The sequence below is a fragment of the Diorhabda carinulata genome, chromosome 8 (genome assembly GCF_026250575.1).
Source record: "Diorhabda carinulata isolate Delta chromosome 8, icDioCari1.1, whole genome shotgun sequence".
Classification (NCBI taxonomy): domain Eukaryota; kingdom Metazoa; phylum Arthropoda; class Insecta; order Coleoptera; family Chrysomelidae; genus Diorhabda; species Diorhabda carinulata.
In genome coordinates, this window is record NC_079467.1 from 2980454 (window position 1) to 3002981 (window position 22528).

A 22528-nucleotide genomic window follows, 5' to 3' on the forward strand; every position below is an offset into this window, starting at 1 on the left:
GTCTTTTGAAGCACTTTGCACCAATGGATATGAGCGTTTCTGAGCCTAATCTAATCTAACCTCACCAATGGATACCAGCTTTTCTGAGCGAATGATAAATTATGGGGTATCCAACGAGAACAAATATTTTGCAATATTAACTGTATGGGAGGAGGTTTTCTGACACAAGAGTCGATTCCCGACGACCTTCATGAAATTCATCCTATAGCTAAGTGTGACCATGATTGAATTTAGAAAACCAGGATAACTGAAACAGAAAAGAAACCAGACACATCTCGACCTCATGGACGACCACCTATAAGGTGGTATGAAAGCTGGTCCCAGCTACTCCTGGCAAACCCTTGATGAAAATACAGGACCTAGTCCTAACGTAAGAACAAGAAGAAGGAAAACTCGGTGGCTAGAGATGATGTTATATCACCAGAAATCCGTTTTTTGACCAAGATGAATGTTTTAAGAATCTGTAAACAACTCAAATAGCACTCGTATGACAACACGTTCTAAGTATGTTCACTATTAAAAATGTCAAACTTTATGATGACAATGTCAGATTTGACTTATTCCCATAAGTGTTGCCTTATCTCAAAATTTACGTGGCAACACACTGTAACATACCATTCGGCTTGTTTGGTTCTTTTTTAAACATTTTGAATATTGTTTTGATTACGTATTGTGGCACAGTTTTTTAAAAAATTAAATTGTTATCGACCTCCTACTACATTAAATAAATCCGATAAAAACTCGGAATGTATTCTAAATCGTCCTCTACCTATCAACACTCAAGTTTAAATCAAAGTGAGTTCTAGTAAATTTGTGGTGATATTATTCTTTATATCTGCTTTTCAAGTTTTCAAATATCTTCTCAGCTTTTTTATTATAGTGCTCAGAAGTCATCTACTCACGAATTTTTTGCATCAAGTCCTGAAACATCTTTTATATTACCAAAAATATAGATGAAGCAGAGGGAGAAGAAAGTACACCAAATAAGAGACAAATGAGATTAGAAGGGAAAAACAGATTGGCAAAAAGAAAGGCAAACGAAAATATTACAAAAGGAAATTAGAAATTCAAAGAAAATCGTCAGAGAGCAATGAATTAATTAGAAGTGCTAGATAGAGATACAACATTAAACAACATACTAGTCAACAACATAGAAATGGAAACGAATAACGTAAAAACAATTTAATTGACTGTAATATATCATTCGGCTTGTTTGGTTTTTCTTCAAGCACTTTGAATATTTTTTTGATTACGTATTGTGGCACAGTAGACACTATTTCAATTCCTACATTCCAGTTTTTTGAAAAATTAATTTGTTATCGACCTACCACTATATTCAAAAATTCACTAAAAGCTCGGAATGTATTCTAAATCGTCCTCACCTATCAACACTCAAGTTTAAATCAAAGTGAGTTCTAGTATATTTGTGGTGATATTATTCTTTATATACTCTGGTGATTTTTCAAATTTTTTTCTATTATAGAGCTCTGAAATCATCTACTCAGGAATTTTTTGCATCAAGTTCTGAAACTTTTTCCTTTTATATTACCAAAACTCTAGATAACGCAGAGGGAGGAGGAAGTACACCAAATAAGAGACAAATGAGATTAGAAGGGAAAAATCTCAAGTTTGAATTTACCTACGAGTATTATTAATAAAAAGAATCACTGGACTATTTTTCTTGAAATTTTCTCATATTACGATCTCAACATACAATACTTTCCATGCCCTTAAAACCTCAAATTGGTCGTTATTTCCATGTTAATAATTTACGACCAATGATCAGATTACACGATCTCTTACTTCGGATGTCGTTGTAAAGTAATACGAAAAGAATAAAAAATGATGGTTGACCCCACGTGGAGATTTTCCAAAACAAGCCTAGAATGATGGTTGAAAACATTTTATAAGGGGGTATAGTGAGTCGTATTCTTAATTAAATAATTCACAATGGCTATTTCGGTCTGAAGTTATTTTCTAATATAAAATTTACGAGGAGAATTACTTATATAAAGAATTATTTGCATGCGTAATATACAGATACTGTCAATATGAGAACTTGTATAATGTATGGAAATAATTTGAAAATAATGATCATGCAGAAACAGTGGCTGGTCTTCCACAGCTGGAAAATAGACGTTTCGATAAATGTATTGGTACGACCGCGCTATGTATTTGAAAACACAGGTACAGATTTCCCCGAACAACCCAATAAAACAACAATCATTCTAGCTCAGAATTCCAAAATGTCTTCTTTTGATAATTCCAAGTTATCTTTCTTTTAAAACCTTATTATTGATATCCTAATAGCATACAATTCACTTGATTCTCTCCAATTTAAGTGCATGTTTTAGGAAAAACCAACTTATTTACATCTTTCTACCATCCTATTGTTTCCTACGTACACGAGCCCAAGTAAGACGTTTATATAAAAGAGAAATGGATTCTGTGGGAATATTGAAAGCAAAAATCCTTTTTTTTTACTTTCATAAAATTGATTTTAATATGATTTTTGAAATAAAGTGTTTTACTTTGAAACATAAAACACATTTTAACCTTGTCAAAGAATATATTTTACAAGGTTTTCGAGCTACAGGTCATAAAACCAGGTATAGGTTTATGTAGAGAATTGATAATAAAATCCAGAAATGTATAAACGTTAGGAAGTTGGTATTCTAGTTCTCTCCGACCATTAACGTTGTAAGGACATACCTCCAAAACTCAAAGTGAAATAATCTTCCAATTGATAATGTATTTATTTTTTTTTATAAATACACTGTTACTTTATTCATAATTTTAACAGATTCTTTCTCGAAACAGCGAAGCGAGCGGGTCTCGAATGCCTAGATCTCTGCAGAGCTACGCTGCTCCTGGAGATTCAACACGCGTGAGTTTTCCGAATGTACTTTTGTGGATATTATTTAACAAATGTTACCGATGAGAATGTCAGCGCTGTAGAAAAACTCACTTTGGAAGACGGACGTAGGACTGTACGCGATACGGGGTTAAAGAATTGGGCCTCAGCCTAGTTAGTATTGAAAAAATAATTCATGGCAACAATAAAAAAATACTTCGATTTGCTCCCACAAACGACTATTTTCAAACATACTAGATAAAATATCCTGAGAAAAGGAATATCAATTGAATGAGGAAGTTTGTCGATCAAATCGCACAGATTAACAACTAGCAGCGTTTTTATACGATTGCAGTACAGATTTCTGCGTTCGTATTGAACCAATTAATATTGTTTACGAATATTGCGACGCATTGAAGATTTTTTAAGAAACACCAGAAATTTACGCTCTAGTGAGACAGTCAAATTGCCATTATTAATTCTGTAAAATGAGCCATTACATTTATTACGTCGTGGCGAAATACTTGAATAAAGAAATTTTCTAGCAAACACTCAAAAACACAATGGTTGTTTTCAAAAGATTAAATCCGACATTTAAGATGATGATGTTCCGTTTCCGAGGATCCCTTGGATCCCAACCAATTTGCCATGTCCATGAACAAATCACAAGTACAATATTTGAGATGTTGTGGTCTGAATTTAGAAAATCCAAGTTTATCCCATGGTAAATTAGATTTGGCATGTTCACGGGTGGGAAGACCATCTGCGTTATTTGTTCTTGCGTCTGATAATGAAGCAGAAAATATCATCTATCACAAGGTGCGTCTAAGTTAGCTATCTACAGTTTTAAGCATGAAATCGGGTGAGTGTACACGAAATTATAAATCACAATGGGAACGGGAAGGTTAGCTTTGAAAAATGCACCAACCACAATTGTGCAACGAAACGCGCTTGGTGGCAAATAAATTGACGAACAATGTGATTTACGTAACGATACTCAAGAGAAAATTTGAAAGTTATGATGTTCCCTTTCAGAGGATCCTGATGATCGCAACCAATTTGCCATTTGAGTTTAAAACAGTTGAATTTTCCGATCCGTCTTGCATTCGTTATGACCATGAACAAATCACAAGGCCAATCTTCGAAAGTTTTTAGTCTTAATATAGAAAATCCTTCCTTTTATCATGGTTAATTATATGTGACATGTTCATGGGTGGGAAGACCATCTGCGTTATTTGTTCTTGCGCCTGATAATAAACCAAAGAATGTCGTCTATCACAAGGTGCTTCAAGGGATGCACCAAAATACCTAGCCATAAATGAATCATTGAAATACTCGATTTTTTTATTCATATTTATTATTCTGATGAAAAACTGAACTTAATGTTCAAGTTAAAGTTCAAATTCTGCTCATATGAGTTAGCTAATGCATATCTAAAGTTATAAGCATAAATATCTTACTAACTTTGAAGTCGGGTGACTGTACTTGAAATTATAAATCACAGTGGGAACGTATTTGGTGGATTGTTGCCAATATAAGTAGAAAAAAAGGAAAATGCAGAACAGGATAACAAGTAGAAGAGTCCGTCGCAGATCTCCTTGCTTCATCCTTCCGCCTGATCTCTGAAACAAAAAATATATTACTATAAATTATTACTAAGTAACTGTTGATTGGTTATTTGTTATTGAATCAATAATTGAAATCTCATCTGTTGAGCGTCAATAACTTTCGTACTATTTGGTTCTCTACGATCAAAATAGTTTTAAATTTCATTTAATATCTTTCCGTGGAGAGATACAGATAATTATTTTGTCAGTACTTCCTCACCTTTAATTATAAATAGTCAATTTATATAACGTTTTTATCAATTATGTTTTTAATTTTAATTACATTCTTTTCTTCATTCTGCTTCGTTGTTTATGAGTAATTGAATCCTCAGTCTCTCAACATAATTTTGATTCAAATAATACTTAAAGAACTCATTTCCTTTCAAACTTGGAGTTTGAAAAATTTTCTTATAGTTCGATGTAATCAGACTTTTTTATTTAATATTTTAGTATCTTCAAGTATGACTAATTTACTATTCTTAAGGCTTAAACATTTCATAATACATAGTTTAGTTCATGGATAGCGATGGGCATGCACACGCAACGTCTCCATCGTGATCCCTTAGAAAGGGCTAGTATATGATGATTACAGAAAAGCACGTGTTTTGCAAAGACATCTTTTATTATCCACATCCTTCAAATATTCAGGGGGTTCGAATTATGTTGCTGAAAATAACTAATATCTATTAGAGGTACTCCGGTGTTGCTGTCTAATTGTATGGATAAGAAAGACTTCCTTTGGAATCAAAGGTAGAGGTAGAGTATTTGGAAAAATACCAAAAATTGGGAACTTGAATAGGAAGAGACAAATTGGAAATTGGAATCTACCTTACTGGTCATATGAACACTCATAATGTGCGGATTTGGGCTCAGAAAATCCTCAATGCATGTTGTGAGTTCACCCTGATATTTTTTGTATTATATGCCATCGGAAATATAATTGGCTTTACTTTTTAGCACCTCAAATTCTTATTTTGATACTGTACTGTGTTGGTTGTTTTCTCATTTAAGTTGGAAGAGAAGTTACAGAGCTTAATTTTGAAGCAAGATGCTGGATCTTATACTAAGTGATTTCTATTAATGAGGATTTATGAAAAGAAAGTTGTTTGCGTCTCTACCATCAGCTGACCTGGATCAAAACTAAAACTGAAATAATAATTACTGTAGAAAAACTGTTTAAAGGTACTCACATTCAACGCTTATGGCTTTCACGTACGATTCTTTGACTCGCTCTGTTTTAGATGGATGGTTTTAACAATTAATCGTCACCTGTTTAATTGGAGAAGGAACTTCCAAATTTACCAATTGTCTTAATCGTTTTTCATCATCTTATATAAATTGATAAGAATATTTCGAAAACAGAATACAACGTTTTAATAAATAAAGGGGTTTTATTGCTTGATCATATTTATCATGTTAAATACGAGGATGGCCCAAAAAAGAAAACACAAAAATTTTGAAAATTATTTTTCAACGTTATCTTCTTTTAGGTCCATACAATTAGCTCAGCAATGTTTAATAACTTCGATACCCCTTCTATAATAGGAATCATCAAGCCATTCACTCACCTACTCATTGTTGGAAAACCTTTGAAAACTTTTAATTCATCAATTTTGGCCATTACAATAACGGATGTGTGAGCTGGTGCTTTGTCTTGATTAAACAGTACTTTCTTCTTAGCTAAATGCGGTCGTTATTGCTTGATTTCTTCGCCCAAACTTCACAATAAGTTCGCATAATATTCGCCGTTTTCCATTTTTCAGTATAGTCACATCACAAAAACCGATGCCGTGATTTTGTCTGCAGATGGAACGGAATTTGCCTCCTTTGGAGCTGGTTCACCATTTTCAGTCCATTGTGAGAAGTGATTGACCCATATTCCATTCATAGTTATAAAACGGTGCAAAAGCTCAGCTTTATTTCTCAGAAACATTACCAAACACTCGATGGAAACATCTTCACGACGCAGTTTTTTTCCATAGTGAGCAAATGCAGCACCCATAGTATGTTTGCTATCTCGCGCACTTTCAGTCGACGATCGTCCAGTGCCGCTTTGTGGATTTCCTTTTTCTGAAGTCGTCATCTCATTTGGTCGGCCACTGCGATGATGGTCTTCGCAGGTACGACCTCGTTCAAAATCTGCTACCCAATATTTCACCGTTGATAACGAAGGAGTAGTTTCACTCATAGTAGAATCAAGTTCAGCTTTTATAGGCCTTTCAAATGAAAGTATTGTACCACATAACGATGATCAATTTTTTCCATGTTTACAAATTCACTGAATCTCTATTGAAGGCTGTCAATCAAATACTAAACAGCGTCTTTTTCAAGCAACTACCTCCATCTGTATGTCAGGCCAGCTACTTCTGGGAACGTCTTCGTAGTCTAACGGATAGGGACGAGTTTTGCACGTCATTGAACAGTGGTGGAAATTTTTGTTAATACTACTGCTTGGGTGTTTTGAGGAATGTTTTTTAGGGTTGCTGACAGGGAATAAGGGTTGAAATGAAGTCGCTTACATAACATGATATCAATCCTCCAAACCATTCCTAACAACACCCAAACAAAAATATAGAATAAAATCTTCACAACTGTTCGATAACTCGTCTCAATCTTTTAGACTATTTAATGTGGTCAAGCGTTGAAACCCCGTTATATATTTTTGAGACCCGGTATTTGTATATCATTTTATTTTCATCACCTCATTTAAGGTGTGTAAAATGATTAAGACAATGGGTAAATTTGACGATTAATTGGTGATACCGCGATAAAACTGATTATCCTTATACGCCAAGCTAAAATTATCTTTGTGGCTGGACCGGACTAGTTTCGTTTGTGTTACTCGACATTGTAGTACCAAGCTTCAAGTGAACATTTTTTTAATAGAAACCAAACAAAAAAATTTGTTTTGGAGACTGCGACTTTCAGTAATCCCTTCAAACTAACAATATTGAGAGCTGTTCAGCTTCTTAACCTAAACCAATTACTTTAGTCAATCGCATATAAACTAGCTTTCCGTATAATCAACATTTTCTTCGCAAGAAACAGCTACATTTCTACGTAATCTCTTCTTCTATTATATATTTTTCCCAACGAATGTTCCAGTCGACGGTTGTTGATTTCGCTCCCAAGTGCTTTTGAATAAAAGGTGCTACCAGTTTCTGCTACATTGCAGCTGTTGTTTGATGTTTCGAGTTGCCATAGACTTTACTTTATTCGCAGACAATCGTGTCTTTTACGAAGTTCTCTTCGTTCTTCTTTCTCTACTCTATACTTGCATGCTTTGATTCGAAACTGTGAACGAATTCGACTCAATTGAGAATTGAGAACTCGAACTGATGACGATTCATTTGACATTATCCTAGCTGCCACCGAGTACTCACAAACTTTGAAGCTTTAATCTTCCAATTCTTCCATGAACTTACTTAGATTCGTTTCACCAAATCTTTATTCTTGACATAGTAAAAGTAACTTCCCCAGTATGAAAAAGCTTCATAATTACGCGTTGCTAAATGATGATGGACAAATTCTTTTACTAATGAAAACAAATTCTTAAATCGAAACGTTTTTTGGTAAAAATCACCAATCGAATCAACATCTTTGGTTTACCTTCAAACTTCAAACTTATTTGCCTACAAACAGGGCTTGGAAACAATTTCTAGTTATTTATATATTTTATTTAGAGGAAGGGCGGCACTTAGGACTATTTGAGGTTTCAAATAATAAAGTATAATTAAAGAAAAATTGGTTAAATGTATATACAAATTTGTATTTTTCAAATAAAATTTAATGAATCGAAATATAGTCCTCAATATTTAATAAAAGAGTGAAATAAAAAGTGAATTTTAAATTTTTATTTCTTGTATTTGAAGAAAAGTTCAATTATTGACAATTTACGCAATTTAAATTTAGATTGGGAGAATGTTTCTGCACAGTAAAAGCAATGAGGATTATTGTCTGTATTATTTTCAGAATCACTGCTATCATAAGTTTTTAATTTTGTTCTTGCCCTCTATTTTATTCCGCATTTTTTATTTTCAGTCAAATTCTTGCATACTTTTTTTAAGTCTACTAGTGATTCCTCAAGTCGTTTTCGTCTTTAGCTATCATCAAATTTTTAAAAGGTTAATTCTTCAGAATGTTGAGGTAAAATTCAATAAATCGAAATATCACATAATCAAAATAGGCCCCTTTGTGCCCCAAAGACAGTAGTTGCGAATAAATCACGTGACTAGTTTATAATAAAATATTAGTTATTACAATCATATACTATATTCTTATATGTTGTAGCTCAATCACAAAATTCGTTTTTAAGTAATTATTATTATATTAATTTGCGTAAATATAATTCAATAAATTTTTTTACGAACGTACAATGGCGTCTGTACAGTGTTGCCACGTGGTTCCCAAATTCATTTTAATCAATTTGGTTTGAACTGAATAGAATAGAAATAATTGTTTGTCATCAACCTACTGAACCTTGATGGTTTTAACACCATGGACGAAATATTTCTACAAATAAAACCGATTTGATGAAATTTCTTTTGTAAATAGTATCTCAAGTTATTAGTTTTAGATCGTTACAATATTTCAACAAATTCCAAACCTGGAGTGGTTAGTGTACGGTTCATTACAGTAATTTATTTTTGTATGGAAGAACAGGGAACGTTTGATCGTAAAATTTTCATTTCACTTAAATTGAACCAGTGAATTCCAATATTTATGATAGTTTTATGGTGCGATCGTAAAGTTTTCAAATGAAATGTCGGTTTCTATTGAAGATATAAGGGTGTCTCTGTACACAAATAATGTTCGCGTTTCCATCGGGTTCAAATACATGTACAAGTTTTTCATGTAATATGAGATTATACAGAGTGTTTCAAAAAAAGGCGATCTCGTCTCTAGGATAGATAAAAAACTGAAAAATCTTTGTGGTTCAAGATAAAGGGCGTTGATTAAAAAAATATACAGATTTTATACGATTTTGCCTCAGCTATTGGCAACATTGTATGGAAATTTTATACGAATATGTTTGGGAAGCTAATACCTCCAATGAATTTGTTTTTATGTCTGACTCTCATAGAGGGGGTTAGTTACACGATTCGTATCAAGTAGTATTGAACATAACTTTTTCAATATTAGATTTATTTAACAAAATTTAAACTGAACTTGAACATCTTTCAATTTTAGACCAAAAAAGTACTCTTGGAGAAACTCGATACTGTGTACCGTTATCGGAATATTTTGGTTTGAAAATTATAATTATTATCATTCATCAGTAAGCATTGAAGCAATGAAAATTTTTTATTTATTTATAGGTATTTATAAACACAGGTAGCTAGTTCGTATAACTCTTAAATGAATTATTTTTTAATTTATGAATTGTTAAATTAGTTTGGACTTTTATTAAGAAACTGAGACGTCTCCTTTGGGGCATTGGAACACTGTTTGAAGATCATAGACCGCTACTGAAATATTTTTGTTGTTCTTATCTCTTTTCAAAACGAGAAAAATTCTTTTCCTCAAGTTGTAATTCATAATCTTTTTCTTAGATTTTTTCTCTTCATCTGTGATGTTTTTATATGCTTCGCATATATCGTATGGATCTTTTTTAAGAGTGAAAAACGAAATGTTGAAATCTTGTGTGAAAATACGATAAAATGTGAGGTAGATTCCATAGGGGACGTTATGGGATTTGCATTTTTCGACACAATCTCCATGAAGATCTGTGACTAAATTTCTATTAATACATATGTCTTCCATATCCCCCATATTAGCAGATTACGTATGTTGAGGATATAATTATCCTTTCCATATGAAGAAATTCATAATTAGCTATTTTACTTTAATAGTTTCCATCTTCATATATTATTATGGTGTCAAAAGCTGTAGGCCTCAAGTAAAATCTATTCACTAACGCTTTGAACTCATTATGTATCTAAATTGAAATAAATTGCAAGACATTTCAAAAGAAAAAAAAAACGTTTCCAATTCTGTAGACTATATTTCAAAGATTCCTTTATGAGTTATGATGGAGAATGTATAGGAGCAATTAGTAGTATAATGTGGTAGTATTATTATTTATTAACGACTATTTTAAGTAATTCATTTTTGAAAAACGAATAAAAATGATATTTTAGAATGACGATAAACACTAAAAAATAGATAAACTGTTTCATATCCATATCCATTCCTCTGTTTGAATTGGGAATATGAATTTCTCAGTTACTGCCATGTTCTGTATAAGATAATGTTGAAAATCTCATTAAATTATGTGTTTATATGTTTTTTCTCATTAAAACGATACAAAAGAGACATTTTCTGATAAAATAAATGCTTCAATAAAAAGAATTTTGTCTTGTCACTTTATATTTTAGTGAATAATCTACAAGAATCATCTTGATACACATATCAATGATATAACGTTCAAGACACAAAATAAACTGTACGTTTCCAACGTAATTTTAAATTATTTGAATTGGTGGTCTCTTTAAATAGTTGTTCTAAGAAGAAAGTGTCTTATTATTTCAATGAGTAGCCTCAACCTACTCAAACTGTGCACGATACACACCCTTAGGTTAATTGTCTAAAAAAATTAATTACATACAGAGCCACATATTGTCGCTTGGGATACTGTTATTGTCTGAAAATTTCTATTACTCGTAATGAAGATTTTTAAAGTAATTGAAAATACTTGGATGTGGAAATATGCGAGCCAACTCAGATATAATACTAGTTTCTAATAAACCTAAATACGCCGAACCATTCAAGTTACCCTATATGAAATAGGGACAAATTCTTTTGTCGCCTATTATTCCAGCACATACATTCAGTTTACGAGATATTGGGTGTGGGATTCACGCATCCAACGAGGATTGTTACGTGAACAGTATCTACAATTATGTCGATTACTTGAAAAATTTGTATAGTTTAGATTGTAACATTTTTCAATCATTAGGTCTGCAAACTCTTCACGTTTATCAAAATCGTCATTTGACAACTCTGGAACCAACGTTACTTTATATGGATGGAATTTATTATCACGTAAATTTTTAATTACAGATGATTAATAAATATCAAGTTCCCTGGATATTTGTCTAGTACTCATTGTGTGGATCATCTTCTAACAGGACACAAACATCTAAAGATTTATTTTATTTCAGCGCCCTGATTTGGATAAATCTTTTACTGAACCAGTTTCGTAAAACTTTTTTACTAATTTACTGACAATAGATCTTGTTATGGGACTTCGGTTAGGATATATATTATTAAAATTTGTTTATTTTATCTTTGGCGAAGATAAAATGTAGCTTAACTCCGAAATTACGACATTTAGGTATAGGGAACATCGGATGACAAATAATAAGTATTTCTTAAGGATTTCGAAAAGCGACAAATATACAGGGTGATCTATTTGAAATTACAAAGTTCATTATTTTTTCGGAAAAAGGAAAGATCTGACAACAATATAAATACCACTATAATACTGGCCGTATCATAAGACCCTTTATAAAAATCGTTGTTTCCAAGATAATTAAGGAGTTCCATACATAAAACTCACTCTGTAGGTCAATTATAATGTGGACCTAGTAAACTATTCTAATTATTCGAATTTCATTGATAACATCGGATTTTCTATTTCAAATTTTCAATATGAATGTTTTCTCAATAACTATGAACAATTAATTGAGTACCACAAACATTACTAAACAATTATTATCCTGGCGTTTAAACCAACATAGAATTTTTTTTGTTTTGTCATTTAATGGAAAAAAAATGTTCTACACCATGGCAATTGCCTCTATGACGAACTTGTTTTTGTATTTTTACGAGATCGTCCCCGACATGAAGCCGGCACTGTCCCGTTATAAGGGAATTCTAGGATTTAGCCTCTTGATATTTTTTTAAATAAGTTTTTTCATAGCATGCGATTTGCTTACATTGTTTCTTTTGAACTAATTTATTTGCTTCGTTTTTTCATTCACTATAATTTTTGAGAACTTAGTTGTAGATATATAAACGAGATTGTTTAGAGTTAGTTGGTTTATTATCATAAAAGTTAGTTATGTGTAGTGTAAAGTTTTTAAATAAATTTAATAAGTGAAAGACAGTGTTTATAAGTTCACCAGACGAATAGAAAAAAAAACATTACAGTATAAAAATTAATGGCTAGTTTGATTAGAGCTTTCGAACGAGAAGGTGTCAGACCGCTCTGAAGTAGTTCTATCAGATCGAAACCGATCAACGAATTGACCTCATCTCCCCCAACTTTTCTTCGAAAGAGATGTAATTCAATATTCATTGTTTTATTAGCCAAGAAAGTAGTTGTTGTCTCCAGTAGTTTTTAAATTGTTAAAATTCGGAACAATACAATTTAAGTAGTATTTATTAATTATTGCCTGTGTTTTGCTACACACAATCATCCAATATGAGGTTGCCTCTTTGCCAAATAACACTTTCAAATAATTTTCAGCTTATATCTTCAGTTTCGGCTTTTATATGAAATTTATAAAAATGAAAACGTTCGCTATAAAGAAGAATTCTGAAGAAAATTATCATAAATTAAGTGTTTCTGCAAAATTTATAACTTCTTCGTTCATACCTATATTAGGAATGTAGACAGTTTTATAAATTACGTTTATATCTATTCTGTTATAATTAAATAGTTCAAGGAATCACAAATACACTTTATTCATATAGTAGAATGCAACGCTAATAAATAAATTCTAATTAGAAATATGAATTATACGTTTTTTTCATAAATTACACATGAGCAAAGTTTGGAGCTGGCCGCTATTATAATGTGGAAATAAAAAAATCGTCCATATGTATTGCGTGGAACAACGATGAAGTGGGTGATTTGCGGTAATTTGCGTTGGAGGTTACATCGATTAGATAATGATGGATGAACATACAGATTGCAATTAAAGCACTTTCTCAATATATTCATGAGTAAATCCATCTTCCTAATGGCGGGTTAACACCACACAGATAAAACAAGAAACAGGATCAAAACTGTTCTGTGAGTGTGAGTGGACAGTTTTTAAAACATTTTCGTCTTCCAAAACTGTTTCAGCAAATAAACAATTTTTCCATCTCGAGACGGTAAATCAAAAAAGATCAAAAGGAAGTACAAGGTTCGTTCTTCCTTTTGATCTTTTTACTTTTCATAGTTGTTCAATTCAAATTCAATGAGTTCATCAAATAACACAATTGAAAACAAGGTGCATTGAAAGAAAGATGAACTCTGACTTTAATTGAACTATATCGTTAACACAATATTTTATGGGACTGTAAAAATAGGTTTAAAAAGCAAAATTCACTCAAGGAAATAAGTGATATAGTTCAAATGTTCACTGACGAAGTTGATCGGGAAATAAAAAACTTAATCAGTCAATACGTTTTTTTCTTTGTCTTCTGCTATCTATTAATGGATGTTTACGATCACTGCTGACCATTTTATCGTGTTTCTGATGGTATGAATTAATTCTCCTGTGGTTTTTATCCCTGTCCAATTTTTGATATTATTTCTTTCTTTCTTCCTAGAGTAGAGAAGCAAATGGAATCACATGTCCTAGGTTATGCTGTTCTCCTACGTTTTATCGTGCCCAGATATTCAAGTTCTGTTCCCGTTCTCCTCAAAATTGCTTCATTTGGTTTCTCTTGCAATCCATGGAACCTTCCGGTAGATCCTTCACATCTCAAATGCCTCCAATCTGTTCATGGTGTTAATTACGTACAGACCATACGTAGCATTTTGTGAATCTTATTTTGAGGTTGAGGTCAAAGTCAGAGTTCGTTAATACATTTTTGAATTCCATGAATGAGCTCTTTGGTTTTTCTATTCACCATTTGATCTCTATATCTGATGGCCAGTCTTCACATAACCAAGTGACCAGATAGTTAACCTTCGTTATCTCTTCGCTATTATGTGATAGTTTAACATTCTGGAACTCATCTAATTTGCGGGCGATTAATAGGAATTTTGTCATTTTTATACTTATATTGATTCTCATAAGCGATTGTGTATTCCAATTATGTCCAGGAGCGTTTGGAGATCGTTTATGAGTTATCTGCTATCAGGATTGTGTCATCGGCATATCGTATATTATTAATCCATGTGCCATATACTTTGATACCTATTTGTTGACCCTAGAGGGCTTTTTAAAGATATTACTATATCTTTCTGGTCTATGTCAAGTCGCCTCAGTATTTTAAAGAGTTTATGCTGTCACACTCTGTCAATAGCTTTTTCGTAGTCTACAAAACCAGTACTTGGATTTAAAGTGCCTCTTTAGTACCGAGACCCCTTTTACATCCGAATTGAGACGAACCAATTGTAAATCAAATCGTTACTACAACAATATCTACCTCGTAGTTTTTTATTTTCTAGCTTAAGCACTGATCTAGTTTTGGAAGAGTCAGATATGCAATTATATTAAACTATAGTAACTGAACCATGTTGATTGCCTTCAACAAACCCTTGAAGATGTTTTTTTATGTGAAAAACAAGCATAAGAGGGTAAACCCTATTACATTTGAGTGGTTCGAGTGGTGCCTACAGTAAGAAGATGTCTGTCGACATTTTTATTGACTTGTGTAGGCTTTAGAGGGCTCCAGGCTTTTGTGAAGCTAATTTGACCACGTGATTATGCTAGGACATATTGCTACCAACCACAACAAGTGAATTTACGATGATGGTAATATTTAATTTCCAGACAGGACCTGCTCCTGAGCTGCTCTGCAAATCTTCTTTGTAAAAACAGCCGGGTTTATTAAGGCTGTTGATTTGATGAGTGTCCATCGATAGTCACCTGGATGGATCGGTCTTTGAGAAAGCTACTAAACCAGTCGGTAAGCGAGGACGATAAACCGTACGATCTTAATTTATTTAGTAGAAGATTGGCATGCCTTCGATATGTCGAGCGATTGCATTGGATTTTTAGCTTTAGTCCATAAGATGGGGACATGGGCAAGGAGATCCTCGGTGGATCTATTGCCGTATTGATGGTTGCTGATAATGTGAGAAGATTCAAGATATGTCAAGATTTGCTGGTTAACGACATTGGTAATGGATGGGACTAAAACAATCTAACGGTAATTGTCTTTATCCTCTTTATTTATGTCCAAGCCTTCGAGAAGTTTTGCCAAATCTCGGTGACAAATTCTATTTCTGTCATCGATGTACCAACCCACGAATCAAGAGTTGAATTTTAATGAACGGTGGAATTTTTGACTCATGAAAACCACAGCTGATTGCTTTTCACTCTTTTATTATATGGTTCCTTCCGAGATTATGGTCTGCTTGAAGGTATTTATCGTTTGAAATGCAGAAAAGACTTCTTCGTTTTTAGAGACATATTTTCACTAAAAGGAACAGAGTCCTAAATGACATACTGTTTATCTAACTTTCAAGTCGAATGCATTCGAAATCGGAATTTAGAGATTCAATGATAATCCAAGACAACATCTATATCAACAGACAAACGATGAATTAAAGTTTCTGCAACTTGTTTTCAATCTTAATTCTGTGACAGCTCTATTTTCGAGGATCACTGGAAAAAGCACACTTTCTATATATTGACTTATTTACGGATTGTGTTTGTCAATAGTAATAAAATATCTTGAAAGAGTACGCCATCAAGAAGAAAATAGGAAGGTCTAATTCAATTCATTTCCGATCGTTTTTTTGAATATAGAGATCGGAAATATTTAATCTTATTAAGAAAGTTATTTTGGAACTGGTCTGTAGTTATAAATTATGAAAATATACAAGTATAATATTTCACAAGTCGAAATCTACTTTAGAAATTGTTAAAAAAGTCAGTAAAAAACTGATAAAGTCATTAAATCGGTATTTTTTGCTTCAGTTTGTATTTTAGTTGTATATGCTGGCTTCGAATCAGGAATGGTTAGTTTCTTATTTCGTTTTGACCATTGGGTGTGCGTCTAAAATTTTGGAAAACCCAATAAAAATCAAACAATCACAGCCTTATTACCGCTCTGTCAATTTTTGATAAATCACTCGTATATAAACAAATCCTGAAACTGGTACGGACGGTATTCAACTATGGGAATATGCCAGCGAAAACAACACCAAAATAATCCAGAAATTCCAAGATAAATGAGTGCAGTTAATGCACCCGGGTAAATTAGAAATAACGATCTTCATCGGGACCTGGAGCTAGACACTGTGAGGCAGGTCTCCACTAAATTTGTCAAGAGTCACAAACATGTGAACATCGATGCAATCCAGCTGCTGGTCAACACCAACCTAGAGAGATGACTGAAGAGGGCGAAGCCTTTTGAGTTAGTGCTTGTTGTAAACGCAGAATGAAGTGCGGAATCTCATATATCAGTGTTAGTGTTAATTATAATAATTGAAGGAGCTTCTATTGAGTAAGACCCTTAATTTACAGACAGTTAGAGTAATTTAGGATAGAACAAATTTATTCATTGATCATTATGATGATCAGATCACAATGGTAGGGAAACCTTCCAGGTTTCCTCAAAATAAACATTCTTCAGGAAGAAAACACCTGCATTTCATCCCACATATTTCGCCACGATCTTCTTTTTTTCGACTTTAGTTACATTCGGCTTCCGTTTTAGTTCAACACGAAGTTTTTTACGCGAAGTTGCCAATTGGCAACTCATTTTGTTCCTGAAAAAGATTCCTGTCTTTTGATATTTGTGAGCGGTCGTTGTGAATGTGTTTATTTAGTTTAGCCTGGAATTGAGAAGCTGGATGTGGATGAATTTAAACTGGAGGAGGATGAACGTGAGTTGGATGAACTTGAAGTACCCTATGATGATGATCGACTACTCGTCGGCATAATGTGATACAATTGAATTCGATGTAGTCATATTTCCTCATTTGATTTGTTTCTACATTTAGACTGACATTTTCAGCTGATATCTCAATCATTATCAATATAAAATATTAGTTACAAGAAGAATTTCTAGCAAATACCAACAACCAATATCCATGATAAAATAAATTAGTTATTTCCATCTCTATGCCCAAGTTTCCTGCGAAGATTTTCAAGTACTTTGACGAAAACTTGTAGTTCAGTTAGTTGAAGTTATTTATTTTATGAAATATGGTTAAGTGATTAGGATCTAACTCTTGATAGCACAAAGTTACTGATTAAATGTGAAGTTTTCTGGATTTATCTATCAACTTTTCTCTTCGTTAAAAATCAGGATCTTATTTTTTGCCAGAAAAAATTCATTAAAGTAAAGAAGTTTCAATGTAATATAGGGTTTTCAGGAACTCATATTTAGGGATATTTTCTTAATTATACGTAAGAAAAATAAAATTTTCAAATGGATGATAACGTATCTTCATGAAGTGTTTGACGGAATAAATAATTATACACTACTATCTGAATAGCAGAGGCGGCTCATGCCCATTGGTTAACAATCTGTAACTTTTACAAGGACAACCTGTACAATCTAAAGATAACAATAATAATTTTTCAATCATTTTTGGGATAAAACTCGATAGAATGTACGGTTTAGGAGATATTGTTCATTTTTAGATCGTTGTACATATCAAGGAAACCGTTCGTTATAAAAATACATTCTAAAGAAAAATATCATAAATTGGAATTATTTATTGAAAATAATTACATCATATTCCCAAAAAAACAATCCTTTTTTGTTAAAAAATCATTTTTACTGTATTTATATTGTACATGTTGTCCTTGTAAAAGTTACGGATTGTTAACCATTGAGCTTGAGCCGCCCCTGGCCTTCAAATACTAGTGTAGAATTATTTATTCCGTTAAACACACAACATACGTAATCATCCTTTAAAAATTCATAATGTTCGAATGTATAATCCTGAAAATATACTTCAATATAAGATCTGATTTCTCAACTTTAAAGGTTTATAACTCAGAAACGATGAGCCGTGTTTTTTCATGTTACAGCATTATTTTTATGTCATCTAAGCACGAATTTTGTGGCCGGGACACCCTGTATATCTAGAATCAATACATACAAATACTCAATAATAAATTCATTTGGAAAATATACAAATCAACACTTATTTGTTATCACGAAAAAAAATGTGTTGAACTGGGAATGAAATAATATTTGAGAAAGCCTATACTGAAGATATGGTTTGTTTTCTGGACATTTAACTTTTTATGGCACCACAATATTTTTATGGTACAAATAAAAATGACATGGACGACGACATCATCATTTTTTTAAAGACAAGAATTATTACCAGTTTCATCGATACATTCGGTTATTCGAGATAATAGTCCAGTGAAATTAGATCTCCATTCCTCCACTATCCAAGAATGAGCTATATCAAAGATGTAAAAGTAATTTTCGTGTCGTTTGTTTTATTGATATGAAAAAAAAAGGTTAAAGAAATGACTAGGTTCAAAATATAGAGTGAAAACGAAAGAGATTGTTGGATGTGCATGAAGTTAGGAGAATATCAAAATTTTTATATATTTGGGTGATGTACTGATGGAGAAGAAGGAAGAAAAAAAATAAATAAGGAGTTCTAAGGATGCTGATGAAATTGTTTGGGAAAATCAGTCAGCATTTTTTGACATAAAACTGCAACAGAATATTTATATACTTGTGTGTTATGAAAATTGAAGGAGTAGAAGTTGAGAATGTCAAAAGAACATTTATAAACACGCATCATGTGAATACTCAGCCAACTCGTCGTTTAATACCTCTCAAAAATCTCCCAGAAGAGCAGGAAAGACATCGAAGACTATTTGGAACACAACAACAATAAAGGCTATCACGAAGACTAAAAAAGTTGGCATAGAAAAGAAGACGATGCTCATCTGCTTCTTTGATAGCTATGAGGTGCTCCATAAGAAAAATCGTTCCACCTGGACGTAATCATGTATTCTATCACAAAGTACTTGCTAGATTTCGAGAGGAAGATTAAACATTTGGGTGCCGTTTCACGTCAATGAACCCTGTCACTGGGTAGTGACGCAATTTTCAGTTTACAGAAAGATTCCAATGTAACCGCAATCATCTATTCGCTTGATCCATCGCCCTGCAACATTTTGCTCTTTCTTAAAATCGGAAACGTGGTCGAATGAACGCATTTAGAACCAATTGAGGACAACGAAAGAAATATGGCGAAGAGAATGTTGAAAGTTGTAATTTTAAACTTTTAAAACACTTGGAAATATCACATGGAATCGGTATATTAAGGCGCATCATGTTTAAAATTTGCTTTGGAGGTATATTTTCCATAAAATTTGGAATATTTAGTGCAGGAAAAATAGTAAATCTTCATAAACTTTCACTGATTCATTTTTCCACTGTCTTTATAATCAAATTATCTTCCAAAGACTAGTTTTTTTATTTCATCCTATATACGTTGTATCTACTATCGTATTTTTTTAATACTGAAACGAACATTCTAATATTTGTATTGAATAGAAATGTATAGAAATTAGATAAAACTTTTCCGATTTGCCACGTCACTTTTACATTTTTAATCCCTTCATGGGAACAAAGAGATTGTAACTCGACAAGTGCTTCCTGAATTATGTATCTAATCTATAGCGGTTATAAACCAGTAACTGAATCGTGCATTTATCGAAGCGGTGCAGTATCCATCAACTGTTATCGATAATAATATTAAAAATCGTTTACGTTTGGATTGCATCCCATGAATCGTCACGGATGTTTTTAAAATAATCATAAAAAATTTAATAATTACTCTAAAATAGTTTTACTGGTACTGAAATACTTTTTAAATCATAGCATTTGCAAGTTATGTCCAATTTGGGCAATGGATTGTTGTAGCCTTTGACGGAAATTGGCCTCAATTCTTTTCAGCACACCAGACAGTCACCTTTGGGCTATGAAGTAGTCTCTCGTGAAGCTGATGTGGTGGATTTCTTTCTGCCCAATACTCATTCACACTCATTAACATCATATTTTCATTTTCTTCAAAAATGGTAAGTATTTGTCGACAAAATTGTAATCGCTGTTGGGAATCTTGCTCTTTTAACTGCTGCACGACGGCTATCTTGTAAGCATGGAAATTTAGATCTGTATGCAGAATTCGTCTTACCCTACTTGTGCTCATTTGAAGTGCTGCCGAATGCCTCTGAATAGAGCGGCGTGGGCTTCTGACAAACCCTTCCCTTTCGTTCGTTGGGGACCTGGTGGTTTTTTCTTTAATATTGATCCACTTGTTCGAAGGTTGTTCACCCATCGCAATATTGTGTTACGAGAAGGGACACTTGCATCGATGGATATTAAACTGACGACTAAAATCTCGCTGAACAGCAGTTACGGATTCGTCATTTCGCACAAAACTGTCAAGCGTTGACATAGCGTCCACGGCTCCATCTCAATGACTGAAATGTAAATGCTATGAAGAAAGGAAACGTTGGATACCAGTCAAGTGCTCCTCCCACCATGAGCACCCGAGTACAACCCACTTCAAAAACATCCGGTTCACGTGAATGACCCTGTATGAAACAACCATAAATGGTATTTGCCACTACGGAGTCGGAGCATCGATACTCACTCGGTAATGAGCGCGCTATTAAGATGTTAGTAAACATAAACGTAGTTATTGTGATTGAAAGTATGTTCTCCGGCTAGTTGGCTACCATCTATTGTCGAGTGTAGATTGAAAACGGATTGAGATTGAAAATGAATTTGGACACGATGAAAAGAGTATTTGAGGAAAACCTAACCTAACCTAACCTAACCAGCGTTGTACAGAGTCGACTTCGTACAATCATCTCTGTCCGAAGTCCGCCAATCTCGGCTTCGTACAAAATGGCTTGTACAGATCGGACTTCGTACAAATTCATTGTACGAAGCTCGACTCCGTACAAGATCGGGCTTGGGACGTAACATATACATCAAATAGATATTAACGTGACCGTCCGTAATATCGTACGTCGATAATATAGTATTTAGGGTTTGAACTTCATTACTGTATGTTAGATGGCGCTGAAGTAGCAAAATGTTGATATTTGTTAACAAAATGCTTTTTTATTTTTGTAAAAAATATTTTTTTTTAATAAAAAGAATACTATGTTACTTCTAGTACCTCCCAGAATATGTGTACAAAGTTTTATGATGATTCGTCAAGTAGTTTTTGCGTGAAAGCGTAACAAACATCTACGCTTCCACATTTATAATATCAGTAAGGATAATGTTTGTGTCTAGTTGTAATGATAATGCATTTTGCTTAATATACAGTCACATTTGAAGTGAATTTGAAAAATATTCATCAACAAACGAAATCAAATGAACATATTTATATTACCTTCACAAACCATTTTAGATAGATAATTTTTTTCTCGGTAAAAACACCCACAGTCACAAAACCCGCACATTAACAGTAGTGCATCAATTTGACGCGGTATTTTTCACCTTTGATTCCAAGCTTGATCTGAATAGTTGTAGTCAATAGCAACTGATGTAATAACATTACCATTTACTGCCCCTTAACCTGGACATATTGATTATTTCTGGAAAAGTCAGTTCGGTTCCTACGTTCGATAAGGGTGTAACACGGGCAACAAGGGAGATTTTAAAATTAGAATGGAAAATTTTTGAATAAGTTTCAATCGTATTATTTATTTCGATACGATTTAAGTGCGACTTTACCTGGTGGTGAGTAATTTGTATCTTGCTTTATTTCTCGTGAAGTCATTCTACTGACGCTACTCGATAACTACAAAAGTCTACATGAAATATGAAAAATTAGTATAAAGGGTGTCTTAAACTGATATTTTTTTACTTTAAACACTAACCAATCATTTGAATCGTTTCCAAAAAACTCCTTCATTATTAAAATTAAAATTGTGGTGTCGTGAGTTGGCTCTAACAACTATTGTACAGATTCTACTTCCAACTTTTTATTCCTGTGTTGATCTGGAAACATTTTGATATTCTTTGCATTTACTTTCGTTTTTGTATGTTCAAGTGTTATTTTCCTTAGGTTTTTTTTGGAATACTAATATCGTTCATAATGCTGTAGAAATGTTTACGGCATCGTAATATTTTTAGGAAATCTATGAAGACTAAGTAAACTGGTAGA

At 33.0% G+C, this 22528-nt stretch overlaps 2 protein-coding genes across 11 annotated transcripts in view; one reads left to right on the forward strand and one right to left on the reverse strand.

Annotated features, from left to right (window-relative positions):
• The window catches only part of LOC130897454 (uncharacterized), a 77950-nt gene that overhangs the window by 21025 nt on the left and 34397 nt on the right, over nt 1-22528 (forward strand). The window contains exon 1 of one of the 2 annotated variants that reach the window (XM_057806317.1): nt 21873-22101. The exons of the other annotated variant lie outside the window; for it this stretch is intronic. The gene's annotated coding sequence lies outside the window, so the exon portion shown is untranslated. Of the gene's footprint in view, nt 1-21872; nt 22102-22528 lie in introns of those variants that run through there. 2 annotated transcript variants of the gene reach the window in all.
• LOC130897446 (probable beta-hexosaminidase fdl) overlaps nt 1-22528 on the reverse strand; it is a 126345-nt gene that overhangs the window by 11653 nt on the left and 92164 nt on the right. For 7 of the 9 annotated variants that reach the window (XM_057806296.1, XM_057806295.1, XM_057806297.1 and 4 more), the window contains exon 2: nt 4319-4476. In XM_057806296.1, the coding sequence (XP_057662279.1) occupies nt 4319-4476 (158 nt within the window). Of the gene's footprint in view, nt 1-4318; nt 4477-21532; nt 21552-21751; nt 21831-22528 lie in introns of those variants that run through there. The other 2 variants (XM_057806302.1, XM_057806303.1) reach the window with 2 other exon arrangements.